Below are 22,564 nucleotides of genomic sequence, written 5' to 3'. Positions count from 1 at the left end.
TGGGTATTGCAATCTTCACTTCTTTCCATGTGGTGCCATCTGTTGTCCCCATCAGACTCCTGACAAGACTTACCACCCCAAGGGTCTGGGGGTTCTGCCCAACATTGCCCATTTTCCAGTCTTTTTTCCTGGGGATGGCCAGGTCTGATTTCACTCACTGAGCTGTTGGGCCCTTAGATAGGGTCTCACTCTAGCTTGGGCTGACCTAGAATTCACTCTGAAGTCTCAGGGTGGCCTTGAATTCCTGGTGATCGTCCTACCTCTGCCTCCAAGAGTGCTGGGATTAAAGGCGGGCGCCACCACACCCAGTTTAGAGACGATTTTATCACAGGTCCCTGCAACCCCAATTCACCATCAAGTACACCCACAAGAGATGCCTGTGCTCCTTTGGAGGCAGCTCAGAAGTAGGCACTAAGCCAGGATACTGGGCTGAGGGCCAGCTCAGACGCCCACGCCATGCAGCCTCAAGCAAGCAGGCCCTTCTCTCCTCGAAGCCAGGGGTTTCCCAGATAAAATCAACTACATTCATTTTCTTAGAAACCAACTTTGCCATCAATGAGGCCTCTAAACCTTGCTCCTCCAACGGACAGTTCTGGCCCCTGTCTTTTCAGCCCGGATCCGCTGGGATATTTTCCCCATTTCCGTGCTACAGCTTGAACACAGGTCAACATGCAGAATAAGAATGATCTCTAGCGCTGGAGAGATGGCTTAGCGGCTAAGGTGCCTGTGAAGTCTAAGGACTCATGTTCTATTCTCCAGATCTTATGTAAGTCAGACACAGAGGTGAGGCAAGCACAAGGTCACAAGCATCTGGAGTTTGATTGCAGTGGCTGAGACCCTGGTGCCCCGATTCTCTCCCTCTCTCTCTCTCAAAAAAAAAAAAAAAAAAAAAAAAAAGATAGAGAGAGAGGTGGATGGAGAGAGAATGGGCACACCAGAGCTTCTGGCCACTGCAAACGAACCCCAGGCACATGCACTACCTTGTTTATCTGGCTTTACATGGACACTGGGGATTTGAACCTAGGTCCTTACCTTAGGCTTTGCAGGCAAGCGCTGTAACTGCTAAGCCATCTCTATCTCTCCAGTTTTGTTGTTTTTAGAAGCAGGGTCTCACTCCAGCCTGGGCTGACTTAGAACTCACTCTGTAGCTCCAGGTTAGCCTCGAACTCACGGCAATCCTCCTACCTCAGTTTCCCGAGTAAGTGCTGGGATGGAAGGCATGCACCACCACGGCCCGCCTCTCAGGTCACTTTTTGAGCCGATCCCTCGCAAACCGACCCAAGTCGGTTGGCCCTTTCCGTCAATCCCTTCCTCCTCGGAGCTCGGTCACACGGTGTGTGCGTCGTCTGTCCGTGCACAGCCCCGGTGTGACGGGGTCCCCGGGGGTGGCAGAGCGCGGCCTGCTCGTGAGGATCGCGCGGGCAGCAGCAGCAGCAGCAGCATCCTCGGGTTGCGAGATCGCGGCCCGGCGCGGCGAGGTTCCGGAGCGCGGGTCTGGGTGCCCCGCCCCCCGGGCGCGCCCACGGCGAGCTCGGCCCGGCCGGGGTTCCCGCAGGTGGGCGTGGAGCGCGCGGTGAGCTCGGCGCGTCCCTGAGCTCCGGTGCGCCGGTGCAGAGACGCGGGCCGGGAGGTGGCTGCCCCGACCCCCGCGCCGGGCTCCGGCTCCCCTCCCCTCCCCGCGCGCGCACTTAGTATCTCCCGGGGATTCCCCGCCGCCGCCGCCCTGACGTCCCGGAGTCCCCGGGAGGCCCCGCCCGGCCCGGCGCGTCTCCGGAGGAGGAGCAGGAGGAGCGCGGCGGCCATGGCGGGCTCCGGCGCCCCCTGCGGCCCCGCCGCCCGCTGGAAGCGCCACATCGTGCGGCAGCTGCGGCAGCGGGACCGCATGCAAAAGGCACTTTTCCTGGAGCTGGTGCCGGCCTGTGAGTGCGCCCCGGGGCACTTAGAAGATGGGGACCCCCCCCATGTCCCCGCCACGCTCGGGGACGGGGTTCGCCCCGATGCTCGCAATTCAAGTTCTCCTGCGCCTTCACGCCTCCCGCCCAATAAAGGCAGGCGGGCGCGTCCTGCCCACTTGTTGGCAGATTCAGGGAAATAGCCAAAGAACGTCCTGGGGGGCTGCTCCTCAACTTCAGGGTGGCCATCTCAGGCCGTTGGCACCGATAGGTCATCCTGGCACAAGTTCCTGGAGCATCTTGGTGCAGCCTAGCAAGACCACCAGGCTGAAGGGGCCCCCGCCTTCTTTAAGGGCGCTTACCCGTCCGCTCGGAAGTCAGTCCCTTCCCGTTCTTTCTGGTCAGAAGGCGGGGGGGGGGGGGGTGGCAGTTCGAGATGGGATAAACAAGGGTGCATCTGTGTACAGGGGCCCTCGGTCGCCCGAGATTGTATGTTTGGGGTTGAAAGTCTAACCGCAGTCCTCACTGGCTCCGATTTTGATGCACTCCACCACAGATCTGCTCTTATCCTGGGGAACTTCTCTGGAACATTCCGGGGCTGGTCCTCTTCTTGAGTGTTGTGATCCAGGCAGACAGTTTTGAGGGAAGGGGCCAGAGGTCTGTCAAAGTGATGGGCGGGGCACTGGGTGAGGGATGGGAATTGAGGAGCCCTGCAGGCCAGAGTTTATCACCTGCAGCCTGCCCAGGAATTGGTAAGAAAAGAGGAAGTGACTGGTTGGGGGGGAAGGGTGTGTTCCAAGGTCAAACCACTAGCCTAGGAAGAGCTGTTGGATAATTGCTCAATGACTTTCTGTTCTCACCTGAGGGGACTTCACACTTCCTAGGAGCAGGGGTGGGGGGGGGGGTTAGGATTACTTTGTTGCAGTTTCGAGCCTTAGCAGGGGAAGTGCCTTGCTGAAGGCCACAGGCAGAGGGAGTGTTCTGTTTCCTTCACCTTGCAATGGAGGAGGCTCTAACTGGGGGCAGAGCTGAATCGTCCCGGGCTAGTGGCTTTCTTCAGCAGGCAGCACTCAAACCATCCGTGTCCCTGGCAGAGCAGGTGCTGGGTGGGCTTGGAGGCCAGTACTGCGGTGGCAGGCCCAAGGGTCCGCAGCTGCACACTGTCAGGCAAGGGAGCTTCCCCATTCCCAGCAAGGCAGGACTCCTGCAGCCGTTGGGCCAGAGCTAACTTGTCTACCAGGAGCGCGCTGGTGGCTTGTCTCTGTCCCAGGCTTGTCCTCTTGTACCCCCAGATAACCGTCTCTTAGAGAAGGCTGAGCTGCTAGCTAAGTTCTCAGAAGAGCTGAAGTTGGAGCCAAACAGCGTCACCCCAGTCACTTACCACGGCTCCTGGTGAGTGTATGCTTCACTGGGTATGATAGGCTGCCTGTGCCTGCTCCTGCCCCTCCCCCTGTAGTGCGCTCAGCCTTGGTACCCTGTACGGGGGTCTCTGGCTGCTGCCCAGGCCAGCGACTGAGCCCCTGCCTTCTCCGCTCCCTTCTTTCTCCACATTTGCCTCTCCTCCTCCAGCACCATACTCCCCCCTTTCCCTTCTCAGTCTTCTAGGTGATGCTTTCAGCAAAGGGGCTTGCTGCTTGTTCCGAAGAAGGGGTGAAGACAACTGTGGTGAATGTGTTGGACCAGAGTTTTATTTTTTTAATTTTTTTTTGTTCACTTTTATTTATTTATTTGAGAGTGACAGAGCGAGAGAGAAAGAGGCAGAGAGAGAGAGACAGAGAATGGGCGCGCCAGGGCTTCCAGCCTCTGCAAATGAACTCCAGACGCATGCGCTCCCTAGTGCATCTGGCTAACGTGGGTCCTGGGGAATTGAGCCTTGAACTAGGGTCCTTAGGCTTCACAGGCAAGCACTTAACCGTTAAGCCATCTCTCCAGCCCTGGACCAGAGTTTTTAACATTTTTTTTTTTTTTTTAAGCTGCTCTTAACATGGCTCAAGCTGGTCTTAACATCCTATGTAGCTGAGGATGGAAGGACGCCCTTGGACTCCTGGTCCTTCTGCTTCCACCTCCCACACGCTGAGATATCACAAGCACGTGCGTGCCACCATGTCCAGCTCTCTTTTTCAACGTTGTTTTGCTTTGGTTTTTCAAGGCAGGGTCTCACTCTAGCCCAGGCTGACCTGGAATTCACTAGGTAGTCTCAGGGTGGCCTCGAATTTCATGGTGATCCTTTTACCCCTGCCTCCCAAGTGCTGGGATTAAAAGTGTGTGCTACCATGCCTGGCTTTCTTTTTCAACTTTGAGACTTATGTAGCCTAGGCTGGCCTTGAACTCGGGAGTCTCCTGCCTCAGCCTCCTGAATGCTGGGATTATGGCTGGAAAGTGCTTGAGGAGGGTGGTTGGCCAGGGGATCCAAGGTTTGCATTGTCCCAGAGCAGGATTGTGGACAGCTCATTTCTGACACTTGTTCTTTCACTGACCTGGTTTCACCTTCTAGAGAAAGCTAATCTCTCCTCAGGTTTTCTATGGGGCACTTTTTTGATAATTTTTTGGTTTTTCAAGGTAGGATTTTGCTCTAGCTCAGGCTGACCTGGAGTTCACTTTGTAGTCTCAGGGTGGCCTTGAACTCACAGTGATCCTCCTACCTCTGCCTCCTCAGCGCTGGAATTAAAGGTGCGCGCCACCACGCCTGGCTTCTCCTGGGCACTTTTGCCAGGTGGGGCAGCCGTGGGCACTAGGGTGAGTGGAGAGGTCAAGAGCAATACCCTGTGATTGGTTGGCAGGGAGGAGCACTCAGGGCCTGCCTCTGAGCAAGTGGCATCACCGGCCTCTCTGCGGGCGAAGTGGCAGCAGCAGGAGGAGGGACTACAGTTGGTGTGCGGTGAGGTAAGCAAGGGCGGGCAGGGCTGAGTGTTGCGGGGCTGGAATGGCGGGTCCCTTCTTGTCCCTGGGGTAAAACATCTGAGCAGCAGCAGCATATGGGAGGAAAGGGTTTATTTCAGGCTTACAGCTTCGAAGGGGCGTTTCATCGTGGCGGGGAAAGCATGGCACGAGCAGGAGGCTGGTTCTCATCTTGTCACAGATCTGAGGGGAAGCAGTCTGAGCAAGCTGGCTCTGGCGAGGAGGGCTTGGGCTATAAGCACCCCAAGGCCTGCCCCAAGCATGTACCTCTTTCAGCAAGGTTCCGCCTCCCAGATGGTCACCAGCTGAGGATTATGAGACTTAATTACAAACACATGAAGCTATGGGGGAATATATTTCACATTCAAACTACCGCAGCTCCTCAGTGAGGAAGCCAGTGGGGGAATGGTACACTCGGATTGCTGCATTCTCTCCTCAGTCCTCCACAACTTTATAGCTGCCGAGGGGAAAACACAGGCTTAGAAAGGTGGGCTCTGGATGTGATTTTTTTCCATCCACACCAATTTGTTTCCTGTGATCTCCATTCATTCCTTCAACAAATATTTACTGACAACCGTTATAACCAAGGAACAGGGAGTATGGTTATAAAAGTCCTGCCCCTCCTTGTTTCCATGAAGACTGTGAAGGGCCTGATACATCCAGTTGTAGTGTGTCTTGTCACCTGACCAATACGAGGTGGGAATGGGCTATGAAGCCATTTGAGATCCTCTCCTGAGTGCTGTGTGATTGCAACTTGAATACGGTGTGACATTATCACATGGATTTATGTAACTATCAGGATATTGCAGTGTTTTGTCACAAGAACTCCTCCTTTTATTTATTTATTTATAATTTGAGAGCGACAGACACAGAGAGAACGACAGATAGAGGGAGAGAGAGAATGGGCACGCCAGGGCTTCCAGCCTCTGCAAACGAACTCCAGACGCGTGCGCCCCCTTGTGCATCTGGCTAACGTGGGACCTGGGGAACCGAGCCTCGAACCGGGGTCCTTAGGCATCACAGGCAAGCACTTAACTGCTATGCCATCTCTCCAGCCCGAGCTCCTCCTTTTTATTTTTTTATTTTATTTTTTTTTGAGGTAAGGTCTTGCACTCGCCCAGGCTGACCTGGAATTCACTCTGTAGTCTCAGGATGGTCTTGAACTCACAGCAGTCCTCCTATCTCTGCCTCCCAAGTGCTGGGATGAAAGGCCCAAGATCTCCTTCTTGCTCCCCAACATCCCTAATCCTTAGCGACCACTAATTTGTTTTCCATCTCTACCTACCATTTTAACTTTGAGAAATGTCAAAGAATATTGATATTAGTGTAGTGTAACGTATTGAATGGCATAACATGAATAAAAGGAACAGGAGGAAGTAGAGAAGTTGACGGCATTACTCGGTGGTCTAAAGAATGTTATAAAGTGGATCAGCCATGAAGTAGGTGCGTCACTCTGCCTGGGTGGGGTCCCTTCCCAGGCCCTTCATATGGGAGCAGCCCCAGCTTGCTCCTCATCTCACCAGGCCCCTGTGAGAAAGGAGGAGCGTGTTAGCAACAAGAGTGGCAATTTCCCGGGCCACAGGTGCTCAATCCATGGCCCTCAGGATCCTCCTGTCACACTGGTTGGCACTGCTGCCCTGGATCTCTCTCTCCTGCTGACCCCTCAGCACCAAGAGGAGGAAGGCAGGATTCCTAGCCCTTGGCCTTTGCCTGAAGGAATGCTGAAGGGATCCAGGGGAGGTGAACCTCACCCCACAGCTCCAGGCTTGTGTCTAGGCTCTGCAACCCCCACTCTGTTCCTTTTCTTAGTTTTGTGTGCCTCACAGTACTGGGAATCAAAGTTGATTTAAAAAAAATATATATTTATTTGCAAGGAGAGAGAGAGAGAATGGGCGTGCCAGGGCCTCCCAGCCACTGTATATGTACTCCAAACACATGAGCCATCTTGAGCATCTGGTTTACATGGGTACTGGGGATTCGAACTTGGGTCCTTAGGCTTCGTAGGCAAACACCTTAACTGCTAAGTCATCTCTCCGCCCCCCCATAGTTGAATTTTTTCCCCCATCCATCCAAGTCTAGTGAGTTTATTGGAGCTATTTACAGCAGGATGCATTGACTCAAAGCCCACCTCAGCACAGGTTGGGACGCACTGAAGCTGAATCCCTTGAGTGGCTGGCAGCTGGGCTGGTTGGAGTCTGCAGGATAAAAAAAAATTATTTATTTATTTGAGAAAGAGAGAGAGAAAGGGAGGGAAGGAGAGAAAGAAAGAATAAATGAACGGGTGAGCCAGGGCCTCTAGCCACTGCACATGAGCTCCAGACGCATGGGAAATTGAACCTGAGTCTTTAGGCTTTGCAGGCAAGCGCTTTAACTGCTGAACCATCTCTCCAGTGCAAAAGTCCTTACTTTTTATAGATTCTTGAGGAGCCTTATGAATTTTTTAATGTTTATTTTTTTATTGACAACTTCCATAATTGTAGACTATAAGCTATGATAATTCCCTCCTCCTTCACTTTCCTCTTCACAACTCCACTCTCCATCATATCTCCTCCCCCTCTCAATTAATCTTTTTATTTATTTAATTTTGGTTTTTCTTTTTTTTTGTTGTTGTTGCTGTTTTGAGGTAGGGTCTCACTCTAGTATAGGCTGATATAGAATTCACTATGTAGTCTCAGGGTGGCCTCGAATATATAGTAATCCTCCTACCTCTGCCTCCCAAGTGCTGGGATTAAAGACATGCGCCACCAAGCCTGGCCTACTTTTCTTTTCTTTTTTTTTTTTTTCAAGGTAGAGTCTTGCTCTAGCTCAGGCTGACCTGGAATTCACTATGTAGTCTCAGGGTGGTCTTGAACTCATAGTGATCCTCCTACCTCTGTCTCCTGAGTGCTGGGATTAAAGGCATGCACCACCACACTCGGCTTATTCTCTCTTTCATTTTGATGTCATCATATTTTCCTCCTATTATGATGGTCTTGTGTAGGCAGTGACAGGTACTGCAAGGTCATGGATATCCAGGCCATTTTGTGTCTGGAAAAGTGCATTGTAAGGAGTCTTACCCTCACTTGGCTCTTACACTCTTTCCACCACCTCTTTTATAATGGTTCCTGAGCCTTGGAAGGTATGATAGAGATGTTTCAGTGCTGAACACTCCACTGTCATTTCTTAGCACTATGGTGCCTTTTGGGTCATCCCAGAGGTCACTGCCACCTGAAAAGGTTCTCTAACCAAGAGTGAGAATAGCATTAATATATAGATATGAACATTTAAAGACGTGCTTACCAGGCAGTTTGGTAAGCATAATACATGCATTTAGCCAGACACCAGCAGGTGTTAAAACCACTAGGGCTCCTGACCTCCCCTGTCATAGATTTTCAGTATCAGGCATGTATTCCCTCCTATGGAGCAGGTCTCCAGCCCAATTAGTGTGCAGTTGTTTTCCCCCATAACAGACGTACCACTATTGCACTGGTTGGCACATTTGGCCTGGCTGGCCCAACTTAAGGCTTGCAGTGTCCACTGTTATTTATCTCCACTGATGACTTCTGTCTCTCCCATAGAGCTGCATGCAGTGTAATCAGGAAATCTTGGCTGGAGGAGAGGTGGCTCAATGGTCAAAGGCATTTGCTTGTAATGCCTGATGGCCTGGGTTCAATTCCCCAATGCCCACATAAAGTCAGATGCACAAAGTGGCACATGAGTCTGGAGTTTGCAGTATCAGGAGAGCCTGGCATTCCCATTTTATTTGCAAATGTAAATGGGTTTTTCCAGGATCTCCTGTTGCTACAAATGAATGCCAGATGCTTGCAATACTTTCTGTCTGGCTTTATATAGCTGCTGGTGAATTGAACCCAAGCTAGCAGGCTTTGCAAACAAGTGCCTTTAACCACTGAGCATCTCCCCAGCCCCTTTTTGGTTATTGAGGTTAAGGTATGACCAGCCTAGACTGACCTAAAACTAACTCTAGCCCCAGGATGGCCTCCAAACTCATAGATTTTGCCTCAGTGCTGGGATTAAAGGTGTGTGCCACTACACCTGGCTCTTGCTGGGAGTTTGAATGCATCCTGGGCTACATGTTTAGTTCTAGACCAGCCTGGCCAGAGACTGACTCGACCCTTACCTTCCCCCATCCCCACAAAAAGAAATATTACACAAGCTGAACATTAAAACTTGTTCCATGGAACTTACTGGAATGTTAGTTTTAATTCCAACATGGGCTGCTTTTTTTTGTGCAAAGTTGAACTTTTAATCCACTCTTCACCTGTCTTACTGGCATGATGAAAATCCCCAGCCACAGACGCATTTCATTAGTCTTATATATGCTGTCTTCGTATATTCTCTACTGTTCTGTTCTGCCTCTACCTCCACATGTAGAATTGGCAACTCTTCTTTCTGCTTTTTCCATAGTAGAGTAAGTCCATACTCTTTCAAGTGTAAACTTTGATGATTAGCCTTTGTAAACAATCCCCAGATGTGCTTCAAGTTTCATAATTAGTTACCTACTACTTGAACTTTTTACCTATAACCTTGACAGTAAACAAGATGTGCTTTCCCTCCTAGTAAAAGGCAAGCTCCCCTTTCATCAATGCACTTCAGCAGTCAGACTTCACCTTATGAGGTCACTCACTTACGAACTCTGACCCACCAATTATTCTGTTTTCTACATTTGTCCCTAATCTTCTATGTGGACAGCCAGTGGAAGGGGTGGCATAGGAAGCTAGCTATTGGAGAGGCAGGCTTCATATCCCCTGAGTCCCCTCTACATGAATCATAATATAATCAGATATGGGTTCAGGTATCAGCTCTGCCACTTAGTTGTGTGACTGTGGGCAAGACAATCTCTCTGCATCAGTGTCTTCATCTATAAAATGAAAATGGCACTGCTTCCCTTTGGTGTTACTGTGGAGATTAAGAGTTAATAACTTATTTTTTTTTTTTGAGGTAGGGTCTTTCCCATGTTGACCTAGAATTTACTATATAGTCTTGGGGTGACCAGCAGTCCTCCTACTTCTGCTTCCCCAGTGCCGGGATTAAAAGTGTGTGCCACCATGGCGGGCGAAAGTTAATAATTTTTAAAAAAATATTTTAAAAAATTTATTTATTTATTTATTTGGGAGAGAGAGAATGGATGCACCGTGGCCTTCAGCCACTGCAAACGAACTCTAGATGCATGTACCACCTTGTGCACCTGGCTTATGTGGGTCCTGGGGGAATCAAACCTGGGTCCTTTGGTTTTGCAGGCAAGTGCTTTAACTGCTAACCCATCCCTCCATCCCAATTTTTTAAAAAAATATTTGTATCTTTTCATTGATTTTCTTCTTAAGGTAGGGTTTTGCTCTCTAGCCCAGGCTGACCTGGAATTTACTATGTAGTCTCAGGGTGTCCTTGTACTCAGTGATCCTCTTACCAGTGCCTCTGGAGTGTTGGGATTAATGGTATTGGGCTGCAGAGGTGGTTTAGCGGTTAAGCGCTTGCTTGTGAAGCCAAAGTACCCCGTTTGAGGCTCGATTCCCCAGGACCCACGTTAGCCAGATGCACAAGGGGGCGCACGCGTCTGGAGTTCGTTTGCAGTGGCTGGAGGCCCTAGTGTGCCTATTCTCTCCCTCTCTCTCTCTGCCTCTTTATCTCTGTCGCTGTCAAATAAATAAAAATTAAAAAAAGGTATGTGCCACCACGCAGCAAGTTGACTTTTTTATATGCATAATACTTTTAAGTGCTAGATACACGTTTGCCATTATTTTAAATATTACTCTTTTTAAAAAATACTTATTTTGCAAGCAGAGCGAGATACAGAGAGAGAGAGACAGAGAGTGAGTGAGAGAGAATGGGCCCACCTGGGCCTCTGGCCACTGCAAAGGAACTCCAGATGCATGCACCACTTTGTGCATCTGGCTTTACGTGGGTACTGGGGAATCAAACCTATATTGTTAGATTTTGCAGGCAAGAGCCTTAACCACTGAGCAATCTCTCCATCCCTTGAGTACTGATAAAAGGTTCTGGTTTACCCTGTGAGGTAAGCATTCCCATTTCACAGGAGGGGACGGTGGTGCACCGCCCCTTGGCGGAGGCGCGCTCACGTCCGCCCGTCCTCCTTCCCATCTCCAGATGGCCTACCAGGTGGTGGAGAAGAGCGCAGCCCTGGGCACCCTGCAGGCGCAGCTGGAGGAGCGGCAAGACAGGTGAGGCGAGGGCAGGGCGGCGGGGACGGGCGCAGCTCTGGAGCTCCTCCCACGCCCCCACCCCACCCCCCCACGCCCGGGATGGGGACCGGAGGGCGCCGCTTGGCTGGTGACCGCTCTGAGGCGGGCCTCGCACTCCGGCGGTCCAGGCTGGCGGCTCTGGAGGCCCGCGTGGCGGAGCTGCGGGAGGCGCGGGCCCGGCAGGCCCGGCTGCTGGAGGAGCGGCGGGCCCGGAACGCCGCGCGGCGGGAAGCCTACGAGGCGCTGCGCGCGCGCGCCGCACGCCAGGAGGCGGCACTGCGCAGGCTCCAAGAAGAGGCGCGCGACCTGCTGGAGCGGCTCGTGCGGCGGAAGGCGTGCGCCGCGGCCGAGCGCAACCTGCGCAACGAGCGCCGGGAGAGGTGAGGGCGCCGGCCCCGCCCCCTTGGGGACAGGCCACGCCCCCCGCACTGCGCGTCTGCTCTGGCTTGTTGGAAGGGGCGGGGCCGGGGCTTCTGGCTCACCTTGGGGGAGCGGTCTTGTGTCCCACCTACCAAGGCGCTGGGTCTTGTTATAGCGCAGGCTGACCTGGAATTCACCATGTAGTCTCATGCTGGCCTTGGACTCACGGTGGTCCTCCTACGTCTGCCTCCTGAATGCTGGGGTTAAAGGCGTGCGCCACCACGCTCTTGTGTCCTGATTTAAAAAAAAAAAAATTTGCAAGCAGAGAGGAGAGAGAGAGGGAGGGAGGGAGGAGATACAGAGAGAGAATGGATCCCGGGGAATCGAACCTGAGTCTTTAGGCTTTACAGGCAAATGCCTTAACTGCTAAGCCATCTCTCCAGCCCTTGTGTCCTGATTTTTTCCAAAAAAAAAAAAATTGAAAAAAAATTTGAGCGTTGGCTAGAGTGATAGATATTCTGCCTTGAAAAGAACAACAACAACAAAAAAATCGGATGAGTTTGAGGCTAGCAGGAGCTGCAGTGAGAACCTGCCGTGAATACCCACAAAAAGACAGATGCACAAAGTGGCGCATGCGCCCAGGAGTTCGTTTGAGGCGTACCCATTATCCCTCTCGCTCATTCTTTCTCTCTCCCCTTGCAAACAATTAAAGAAGTGGTGCATGTGTCTGGCATTCGTTTACTGTGACAGTAGATCCTGGGGAACTGCCCTCCATAATTAAGTAAGTAAATAAATAAAATGCTTAAAAATAACCCACAAGGCCAACAAAAACTGCACACACAAACACCAAGTAGAAAAAAAAATATATATCTATTTGAGAGAGAGAGAGAGGTAGAGAGAATGGGTTTGCACCAGGGCTCCTATCCACTGCAAATGAACTCCAGATGCATGCACTACTTTGTGCGTCTGGCTTTTTGTGGTACTGGGGAATCTAACCTGGGTCCTTAGGCTTTGCAGGCAAGTGCTTTAACCACCTCTCCAGCCCCTCTCCAGCCCCTGTGTCCTGATTTTAGGATGTTTTTCTTCCCATCAGGGTCAACCAGGCATGGGTGTCCAAGGAGCTGAAGCAGGCTGCCCAGCAGATTGTTAATATCAATGAGTAAGAATGATGGGGGGCTGGTTCTGACCCCTGTTTGGGGGAGCTGCCCTCTTATGTGGCCACCATCCATATTCTGCCTACTTCCCACCCCTCTTACTGGTCTGCCTGGGACACATGAGTGTGCACAGCTGGGCTCTCTGACCCTATAGGGTATGTGCAGAGGTGTGTGGTCATGGGAGCCAGCCCAAGGACCCCTAGTCACTGGAGGTTCACCTCGGCATCCTGTCTGCTGCTGAGGCAGGGAGGAGCTGGTCTAGGTTTTTGAGTCTTCTTGAGACTCATTCCCCCTCCCAGGAGCCCAGACATCCTGGAAGATGGGACCAGAGAGGAGACGGTGACTCTGACCCCTGCAGTTGAGCCGGATCCCCAGGAGAGTGAGACTTGTGAGAAATGGAAGAGGTCCTTCAGGTGAGCACCCACATGCTGTCAGCCTGTGCCGGGCCCCACGCCAGAGTCTTCCTCTAAAACTGTGGGGCTAGCTCTTGGGCTTTGGGGAGTTTAGGGGAAAGGCTGGAATATAGCTTGGTACTGATCTGACCTTCAGTGACTGGAAGCAGTTGAGGTCAGTGTCACGGGGCTGTCACCTTTTTTTCCCCCCTCTTTCACAGGACCAGACTCTGAGGGTGGGGTGTGTATTTGTGAAGGGAGGGAACTGAGCAAGGCTCAGGGTTCTGCTGTTCAAAGCATGTGTATGCAAGCATAATTGTGCATGTGTGTGTACACACAGGGACATGAACCATGTACGCACATGTGCAAGCTTGGTGAGAACACCAAGAATACAGACACATGAGCCCATGCTCTTGCTTGAGATCTGATCGAGGCTTGAATTCTTTGTGTCTGAACCTTTTTTTGGTTTTTCAAGGTAGGGTCTCACTCTTGCTCAGGCTGACCTGGAATTCACTCTGTAGTCTCAGGCAGGCCACAAACTCACAGCGATCCTCCTCCCTCTGCCTCCTGAGTGCTGGGATTAAAGACATGTGCCACCATGCCCAGCTAGTCTCCCGACTTTTCATGTCCCTACCACTTGGGGAATGAGGCAATTCTTTGCATCTCTGTGAAGACTTGGGGAGATGTCCATTGTCAAGGCCTTCCTTGCCTCCACCTTTCTGGGTTGGTTTGGGTCACGGCCTCTCCTGGTCTTCAAGGAGTCACATTTTAGTTCCTCCCTGGAGAAGTCACAAGCCTCCAGGTCTCCAGGAAAATGTTGGGATCAGTGACTGCTGTTTGTATACCCATTGGCCGGTCCCTTAGTGGGTCTCTCCATTGTGCCCCAGGTCTGCCTCAGCCACCTCCCTGACACTGTCCCGCTGTGTGGATGTGATGAAGGGACTGCTGGAGTAAGTTTGTGTGTATGTGTGTACATGCGTGCATGTGCAAGCATGTGTGCAAAGGGTTTGGAGCTTCCAGTCAGGCTTCCAGAGCTTGCTCTGTCTCTCCACATGTTGCTGTGTCCCTCTGTCTGTCTGTGAGTCTTGCTGGGTCCTACAGGAACTAGGCGAATGTCTTCAAAGCAAGGCCAAGATTACAAGCCTATCCTCAAAATTTCTCTGCACCCACCACTGTATCCCACTCCTGTTTGTCTCAGCCCCCCGCCCCCCCCCCCCCGGTCTCCACAGGAGTTAGGCTGCATGTGGACCTTGCTCGGTGAACTTTGGGGGTCGTGTTTTGCTACCTGCCACGTCTGCTTCCTGCCGGTGCTTTCTCGGGGAAGCTTATAGCCACCGTGTTAGAAGGCTTTGTTGATGCCCTTCTGTCCCCCACCCTTGCAGCTTCAAGAAGAGGAGAGGTCACTCAGTTGGGGGCTCCCCTGAGCAGCGATACCAAAGCATCCCTGTGTGTGTGGTCGCCCGACTTCCTACAGGAGTTCTGGATGCCCTGGTAAGAAGGAGCTGGGTTATCACCAGGCGTGGTGGCACACACCTTTAATCCCAGCACTCGGGAGGCAGAGGTAGGAGGATTGCTGTGGGTTCGAGGATACCCTGAGACACCATAGTGAATTCCAGGTCAGCCTGGGCTAGAGTGAGACCCTACCTCAAAAAATCCAAAAAAAAAAAAAAAAGAGGGCTGGAGAGATGGCTAAGTGGTTAAGCGCTTGCCTGTGAAGCCTAAGGATCCCGGTTTGAGGCTCGATTCCCCAGCACCCACGTTAGCCAGATGCACAAGGGGGCGCACGTGTCTGGAGGTCCTTTGCAGTGGCTAGAAGCCCTGCCATGCCCATTCTCTATCTATCTATCTGCCTCTTTCTCTCTCTGTTTGTCACTCTCAAATACATAAATAAAAAAAAAAAATAAATATATTTTAAAAAAAAAGGAGGAGCTGGGTCACATGCCTGGGATGCTGCTAAGAATGCACAGGTACCAGGGTGGCCCCAGTGGGTTGGACAAGCAGAGCTGGGTTTTGGTAGGAGGAGACTTTCGCTGTGGCCTTCCAAGGGAGTGGCTACAGGCATTTTTTTTTTTTTTTAAACAACTGGGTCATGGACTAGAGCTGGCGAGATGGGGGGCTGGGGACAGAGCAGGCACCCACTGTGGGATGTGGGAAGGCACAGTCAAGAGGCTGCTGCAGGGGGCACAGGCAGCCATGAGAAGATCTGCAAAGACCAAGATGAAACTCAAGGCTTGGACAGAGACCTGAGGTGGAGCTCTCAAGCCAGCCATAGGTTCGAGAACACCTGGGAACATGTGTGGGTGAGGCCTGGAGCTAAGACCTCCCCCTTCCCCCTTCCCCACAGGAGGCCCACCTGTCTGAGGTCAACGCTGTGTGTTTTGGCCCCAACAGTAGCCTTCTGGCCACTGGTGGGGCTGACCAGCTTATTCACCTCTGGAACGTTGTGGGAGGTAAGGGTCCTCTGTAAGCCAACCCAGTGCTTTCTCTGGAGACCCCATTTTCACTTGTTTTTGGGTGGGCTGCAGTCTTACCCCTCCATTTCACTCCCTGGAGTGTTGCCATAGCCAGTGGATAGGGGAACCCTGAGACTGAGTTCACTGCTCTGAAGAAGCAGCTTGTGGGGTGCAGGCCTGCAGGATGGGGCTGGCAGAGACCTCTGATCCTGAGAGCATACAGAGCGAGGTCCTTGGATCCCCTAGGCCATCCCCTTTGCCAGTGTCACTGGAGCTCTGAAGTCCATGAATCAACGCTGCCCATCTTGTCCCAGGCCCTGTGCTCTGTAAGGGATGCAATGGGTACTCAGCAGCTACTCTTGGAGGCTTCCTAAAAGAGGCAGGCCAGTAGCTGGCTTGGCTCAGCCTGCTTTGTGACCTACGTCAGCCCCTCTTTGGTCCACTCTTACCCTGTGAACCCCACGGTTGCCCTCTGGGGTCCTGCCAGCAGTTAGAGGGGCTGCAGTCTCCATCCCAGGGCGCAGAACCGACCCAGCCCTTGGGTGCTGCGACTCAGGAGAGAATCATCTCCTGCTGTCACAGTTCCTGTTTTGTGAGGTTACCTCATTTCACCCTCCCTTTCTCTGCTCTCCCAAGGTCGCCTGGAGGGCAATCAGACTCTGGAGGGAGCTGGTGGCAGCATCTCCAGTGTGGACTTCGACCCCTCAGTGAGGAGAGTTTTGTTTCCCCACTGGCATAGAATGTCCCCTCAATTTCCACACTGGGTGGGCCAGACTCTGGGTTTCGAGGGCACATTGTGAGTGTCCTAGAATGGGGCCCTCAGCTGCTACCCTCACCTCTTTTGTGGGCTAGGGGAAGCCTGGTGGTCACCCCTACTTTTGCTCTCTGGCCTGAAAGCTATTGCCTCTGCCAGGCTGAGGTCCAGTGTAGTCCGGAACCTCACCCGCTGCCGTCTCTCCAGGGCTCTCAGGTTTTGGCAGCAACTTACAACCAGGCCGCCCATCTCTGGAAAGTTGGGGAGGCACAGTCCAAGGTAAGGCCTCATGGGGAAAGTCGTGGAGGCACACCCCAAGGTTAAGGCCTGATGGGTAAAGTTGTTTAAGGCCAGAGGAGGGGTGCTGTGATGGGTCTTGGCCATGCTCTTGATCTGTACCTGGGATGTGGGCAGGAGACATTGTCTGGACACAAGGACAAGGTGACAGCTGCCAAATTCAAGCTAACGAAGCACCAAGCAGTGACTGGAAGCCGAGACCGGACAGTGAAGGAATGGGACCTCGACCGAGCCTACTGTGAGCCCCGGTCCCACCGGCTCGCCCCATGGGCCACAGTCCCCCAGGCACAAGGGACTTCACACTGCTCTATTTGGGGGTGAAATGTCTAAAGACTCCCCTGTTTTGCTCCCCTACGGGTGCTCTCTGCCTGATTTCTTGGTGATCGCGCGCTGTAGGTGGCTGAAGAGGTGGCGTGAGCTCTGGGTTGGGAAGCCTGGGTTCCACTCTTTGTTGGGCCGAACGCCCTAACTGCATTTCCACACTTGGTGGCTCTCGAGACCCCTCCCACCCACGCCCTCTGCTCTGCCTCTTGTCCCAGGTTCCAGGACCATCAATGTCCTTTCCTACTGTAATGATGTGGTATGTGGTGACCACATCATCATCAGCGGCCACAATGACCAGAAGATCCGGTTCTGGGACAGCAGGTAACAGGCACGGGGGGGGGGGGGGTGATAGAGGCCCCGGAATTCTGGCGGTGGCAGGAAGGGTTGTGGGACCTTTGGAAGTGAAGCTGTGGGGTTGACACTGTCAACAGGTGTCCTTTGCTAGGAATGGTCCCTTGAGGACTCAGTGCTCTGAGGAAATCCGCCACCTGCTTCGTGGTTCTCAACCCAGCATTAGACCCTGCCTAAGTCTTAGGATAAATAACCAAGATGGACAAAAATTGTTTTCATTACCACTTTAAAAAAATACTTTAGGGCTGGAGAGATGGCTTAGCGGTTAAGTGCTTGCCTGTGAAGCCTAAGGACCCGGGTTCGAGGCTCAGTTCCCCAGGTCCCACGTTAGCCAGATGCACAAGGGGGCGCACGCGTCTGGAGTTCGTTTGCAGAGGCTGGAAGCCCTGGCGTGCCCATTCTCTCTCTCTCTCCCTCTATCTGTCTTTCTCTCTGTGTCTGTCGCTCTCAAATAAATAAATTAATTAAAAAAATACTTTATTATTTGTTTGAAAGAGGAGAGAGAGGCTGAGACTAGGCACACCAGGGCTTCCAGCTGCTAGAAATGAACTCCAGACACATGTGCCACCTTGAGCATCTCATTTACGTGGGTCTTAGGGATGTGAACCTGGGTCCTGGGTCCTTTGGCTTTGTAGGCAAACGCCTTAACTGCTAAGCCATCTCTCCAGCCCTCATTACCACTTTTTGTTTTTCGAGGTAGTGTCTTGCTCTAGTCCAGGCTGACCTGGAATTCACTATGTAGTCTCAGTGGCCTTGAACTCACAGTGATCCTCCCACCTCTGCCTCCCAAGTGCTGAAATTAATGATGTGTGCCACCATGCCCAGCTCATTACCACTTTTAAATTCCAAATTAAAATAAAATGAGTTGCTTTTTAATCAGAAGAGCCCAACATTGGGGTAGGAATGGCCTCAGAAAGAGATCTAGAAGCACTGCTGCTCTGTAGCCACTGTCCTTGGAGATTCCCCTTTGCTGGGGATTGAACCCAAGGCCTGCTGGGTGAACACACTACCACCGAGCTATAACCTCAACCCTTTTACAGTTTCACTTTCAGACAGTCTTCAGTAAGTAGCTATACTGGCCTTGAACTTCCTGTGTATCCCAAGCAGACTTTGAATGTGCAATCCTCCTGCGTAGCAGTGATTATAGGACTGTGCCACTATGCCTGGTTCTTTTTTTTTTTAAGGTACGGTTTTGCTCTAGCCCAGGCTGATGTGGAATTCACTATGTAATCTTAGGGTGGCCTTGAACTCACAGTAATCCTCCTGCCTTCCTACCTCTGCCTCCCAAGTGATGGGATTAAAGGTGTGCACCACCATGCCCAGCTTTTAAAATATTTGTGACCTCCTGCCACTGTAAATGAACTTCCAGCCACATGCATCACTTTGTGCATCCGGCCTTACATGGGCACTGGGGAATTGAACCCAAGTGCCCCCAACTGCTGAGCCATCTCTCCAGCCTGCTGTCATGTTTTTTAAAATTATTTATTTATTTGAGAGCGACAGACACAGAGAGAAAGACAGATAGAGGGAGAGAGAGAGAATGGGCGCGCCAGGGCCTCCAGCCTCTGCAAATGAACTCCAGATGCGTGCGCCCCCTTGTGCATCTGGCTAACGTGGGACCTGGGGAACCGAGCCTCGAACTGGGGTCCTTAGGCTTCACAGGCAAGCGCTTAACCGCTACGCCATCTCTCCAGCCCTGCTGTCATGTTTTTAAAAACAGACTTTTCAGTATTTATTTCACTGACTCAAGGCTTCCCAGGACTCCAGCTTTTACATCAAGGTGTGGCAGAGGTTCTCTATGGAGGGTGGGTGTCAGCCTCCGGTCCATGGATCCAGGCCCGAGGGTGCCTCTGGACCATTAGCTGTGAAGGTGGCCAGACCCAGACCCTTCCTGTCAGGAGTACCCTGAGGCTTTTCCTCACCTCATGCTGTCTGTGCTCGCCAGGGGCCCCCAGTGTACCCAGGTCATCCCTGTGCAGGGCCGGGTCACCTCCCTGAGCCTGAGCCCCGACCAGCTGCACCTGCTCAGCTGTTCCCGCGATGATACGTTGAAGGTCATTGACCTGCGAGTCAGCAACATCCGCCAGGTGTTCAGGTACCATTCTGGGTCATCTGAGCCTCTGATGTGTGTGGAGGGGGGGCGGGGGGGGGGAAGGGCACCCCTTGATGGCCCTCTAGATCACCTGCAGAGACGCTGGCTCCTATTGGTGCCTGGAGGCAGGACTTACTGTGACCTCAGTTCTGACCCCCGCCCTGTCTGTCCTCAGGGCAGATGGCTTCAGGTGTGGTTCTGATTGGACCAAAGCCTCGTTCAGGTACATCTGGGAGGGCGTGCCTGCCTGGTCCTTACGTGTGAAAGTGTGAGTGCGTACGTGGACCCCACAGACCCTTTCTCTTGCTATCTGCCCCGTGGTGGCTGCAGTCCTGACAGAAGCTATGCCCTGGCCGGCTCGTGGGACGGAGCCCTGTACATCTGGAATGTAGACACTGGGAAACTGGAGAACAGACTTCCAGGAGCCCACTGGTGAGTAGGCTGCAGCCACCCACTTGCCAGTTGTGACATGTCCCCAGAGCTCCCATATGCACTTGGACCCATCCTTACCACAGTTCTGGGAGCCCCTTTGACAGGTGAGGGAATGGACTCAGCTTGCTTAGTCCAACAGCAAGGGGCACAGCAGACGGCAGGTACCCCCCTGCTGTCCCCCTGAAGCCTGTCTTCCCTCTCCTAGTGCTGCTGTCAATGCTGTGGCCTGGTGCTACTCTGGAAGTCACATTGTGAGTGTGGACCAAGCCAGGAAGGTGGTGCTCTGGTACTAGGGCCGCGACTCCCCTGCATGGGCTGAAGAAACTGAAGAACAACCTCCGTCTGCTCAGGACCCCAGGGGCTGGGGTGGGGTGGCCTGCGGATTTTGTGGAGAAGGCCCGGCAGGACCTGGCCTGTTTTTAAAATCAAGGTGTGGGTTGGGGATTACAGATCTTAAAAATAACCAAAAAACAAACTTATTTTCCACAGAGTGGAAAAAACTTAAGATATGTCTGTTGTGGCATTTGGGGGGTGCAAGGGAGACTTTTGGGCTGAGAGGCTCAGGGAGATCCAGGCTTGGTCTGTTAACAGACCCCACCCGATAGGCCCTGTGATTCAGGTGTTCAGGGTAGACTGAGGCTGAAGAGCGAGTGGGGGTGGCAGCTCGGGGGGGGGGGGGGATGCAGAGGAACGCCAGGCCTGCCATTCAATGAGGCTCCGTCCTTGAGGCAGAGGCAGAGCCAGGGCAGGGGAGGGGAGGGCGGCAGAGGCCTGGCCTGGTGGCTTCAGGTGCTTCGAATTCGACCCTTACCCTAAGTTTTGAGTGTGAGGCAGAGCCTGGCATGCCACTTCCCTTTCCAGCCTAGGGCTGGGCACAGGCCTGAGAAGTGTTAATCAGGTGGCAATATTTGCCCTCTGTTGGTTCCTAGTTTACCCTCCCCCATGCCCTGTGTTCTGGATGACACACCTGGGCGCCTCCCGTCCTCCTCCTCCTCTGCCTGTGGCTTCTGCTGCTCACAGCACCAGGCCCTGGGGCTGTGGTGCCTGGCGTTCCTCTGCCATCCCGACCAGAGCCAGCAGAACCAGAGTGGTTTGGTTGTTTTTATTGTTGTTTTTTTTTTTGGACAGAGTGATGCTATGTAGCCCTGGCTGATATGGTACTGTATGGCTCAGGGTAGCCCTGGAATTCGCAGCAATCCTCCTGCTTCAGTCCCCTGAGAGCTGGGAGTAAAAGCGTGTGTCACCATGCCTGGTTCCCGTAATTTCTGTTCTGATGTCTTAGGCACATCACTTTTTGTTTTGTTTTGTTTTTTTTTTTTTGCTCTGCCCTGAATGCTCTTGTCCCAGAGACAATTAAAATGTCTTTTGGGATACTTCATTGAGAGCCTTGGCCCTCAACTACTGGGCGTGGTCCCCCATTCTAGACTGTATTTTAATCCCCATTTATGTCAGGAAGTTCTTGAAAGGGGCCAGAGCGGGAACAGTATTCCTTGGCAAGGATCCGGCTTGGCTCAGAGAAACCACAGGAAATGCTTACTGAGTTGTTGCCTTCCTCCTGCTCAGGCCTCAGCAAATGTTTGTCTCAGATTGCAGAAGTTGAACATTCTTCCCATGTAAGCTCTGCCCCTCAGCCCTGCTGCCTAGCACCCAGTGACCATCAGGGGTCACCAGCTGCCTGGAGGACTGGCGGCTGGTAAGACGCTCGTGATGGTGGCCATTCTTGGGGTTACCCAGCTCTGGGCTGTGCCTGCACTTTCTGTACCTTCGTCTTCCTCCCCACCAGGGGAGGACAGGAAAGCTGGGAGGTTAGCGACACAGCTGGGTTGGGCCCTCACTCTGAGACAGGGCCCCCGGTAGTCTAGGCTGGCCTTGCTTTTCCGATATTCCTGCAGCGATTACAGGTATAGGCTCCCAGGCCTGGGGTATGTGGTGCTTGGGATGGGACCCATGCTTCCTGCATAATAGCACTGCTCCACCCACTAAGCTGCATCTCCACTTAAAAAAATCCTCAGAGACAGTGGCCAAGAAGGTCTACCCTGGAACCTGCCTCACGCGCCTTTCCAGCAGAGGGACGAGCATTGTCCACTAATGGCCCCTTCGGGCCTGTGCAGCATGGCACTCAGGAGCTCAGGTTGCCTGAGTTTGGGTCCCTAGTCAATGACTTGTGCCCTTGCTGTGGGCATGGAATGAGGCCCAGAGATGGGGAAGGAGTTTGCTGCAGTCACATGGTAGGAGTGAGGACTCAGGTCTCTGATTCATGTATTCTGTGTTTAACAAATTTTTTAAAAATAATTTCTATTTTTATTTATTTGAGGAGGAGAGAATGAGTGGTGAGTGAATGAATATGGGCATACCAGGGCCACTAGCCACTGCAAATGAACATGTGCCACCCCATGGCTTATGCAGGTACTGGGGATTTGAACCTGGGTCCTTAGGCTTCACAAGTAAGTGTTTTAACTGCTGAGGCTTCTCTCCAGCCCTGTTGTTGTTTTTTTAATTAAAAAAATAGTATGTTTGGGCTGGAGAGATGGCGTAGTGATTAAGCACTTGCTGTGAAGACTAAGGACCCCGGTGCGAGGCTCAATTCCCCAGGACCCACATTAGCCAGATGCACAAGGGGGCGCACACGTCTGGAATTCATTTGCAGTGGCTGGAGACCCTGGTGCGCCCATTCTCTCTCTCTCTGCCTCTTACTCTGTCTGTTGCTCCCAAATAAATAAAAATAAACAAAAAAATTTAAAAAATAGAATGTTAGCCAGGCATGGTAGCACCTGAGTTAAGTCCCAGCTCTGGGAAGGCAGAGGTAGGAGAATCGCCGTGAGTTCAAGGCCAGCCTGAGACTACAGAGTGAGTTCCAGGGTTAGGCTGGGCTAGAGTGAGAACAAACCATGAAAAAAGACAAGCAAAAAATAATAACAACATATTTGTGAGCAGAGAAAGAGTGTGCATTGGGCTTGCCACTGCAAAT

At 52.4% G+C, this 22,564-nt stretch overlaps 1 protein-coding gene and 1 long non-coding RNA gene across 3 annotated transcripts; one reads left to right on the top strand and one right to left on the bottom strand.

The window, feature by feature from the left end:
* The first annotated feature begins 1,801 nt into the window (after positions 1-1,801).
* Positions 1,802-20,101, top strand: Atg16l2 (autophagy related 16 like 2). The gene is made up of 18 exons (XM_045146589.1): positions 1,802-1,919; positions 3,185-3,284; positions 4,673-4,775; positions 10,893-10,966; positions 11,116-11,367; positions 12,441-12,506; positions 12,801-12,914; positions 13,781-13,843; positions 14,276-14,384; positions 15,238-15,343; positions 15,983-16,053; positions 16,308-16,379; positions 16,515-16,635; positions 16,937-17,042; positions 19,018-19,167; positions 19,340-19,387; positions 19,495-19,596; positions 19,802-20,101. The coding sequence occupies exons 1-18, from the start codon at positions 1,802-1,804 to the stop codon at positions 19,887-19,889; spliced, it is 1,863 nt and encodes a 620-aa protein (XP_045002524.1). The 3' UTR covers positions 19,890-20,101.
* LOC123459573 lies at positions 5,890-11,040 on the bottom strand. 2 transcript variants are annotated; one of them, XR_006636344.1, is made up of 3 exons: positions 10,902-11,040; positions 6,919-6,985; positions 5,890-6,317 (listed from the first exon to the last, which is right to left on the bottom strand). It is a non-coding gene; the product is annotated as an uncharacterized LOC123459573 (long non-coding RNA). The 2 variants fall into 2 exon arrangements; XR_006636345.1 differs by lacking the exon at positions 10,902-11,040 and adding an exon at positions 7,847-7,898.
* Positions 20,102-22,564: the final 2,463 nt, after the last annotated feature.

Source organism: Jaculus jaculus, chromosome 3, assembly GCF_020740685.1.
Source record: "Jaculus jaculus isolate mJacJac1 chromosome 3, mJacJac1.mat.Y.cur, whole genome shotgun sequence".
NCBI classification, from domain to species: Eukaryota; Metazoa; Chordata; class Mammalia; order Rodentia; family Dipodidae; genus Jaculus; species Jaculus jaculus.
The sequence above is the reverse complement of the archived record's forward strand: the minus strand, read 5'-3'. Positions and strand labels throughout refer to the sequence as shown.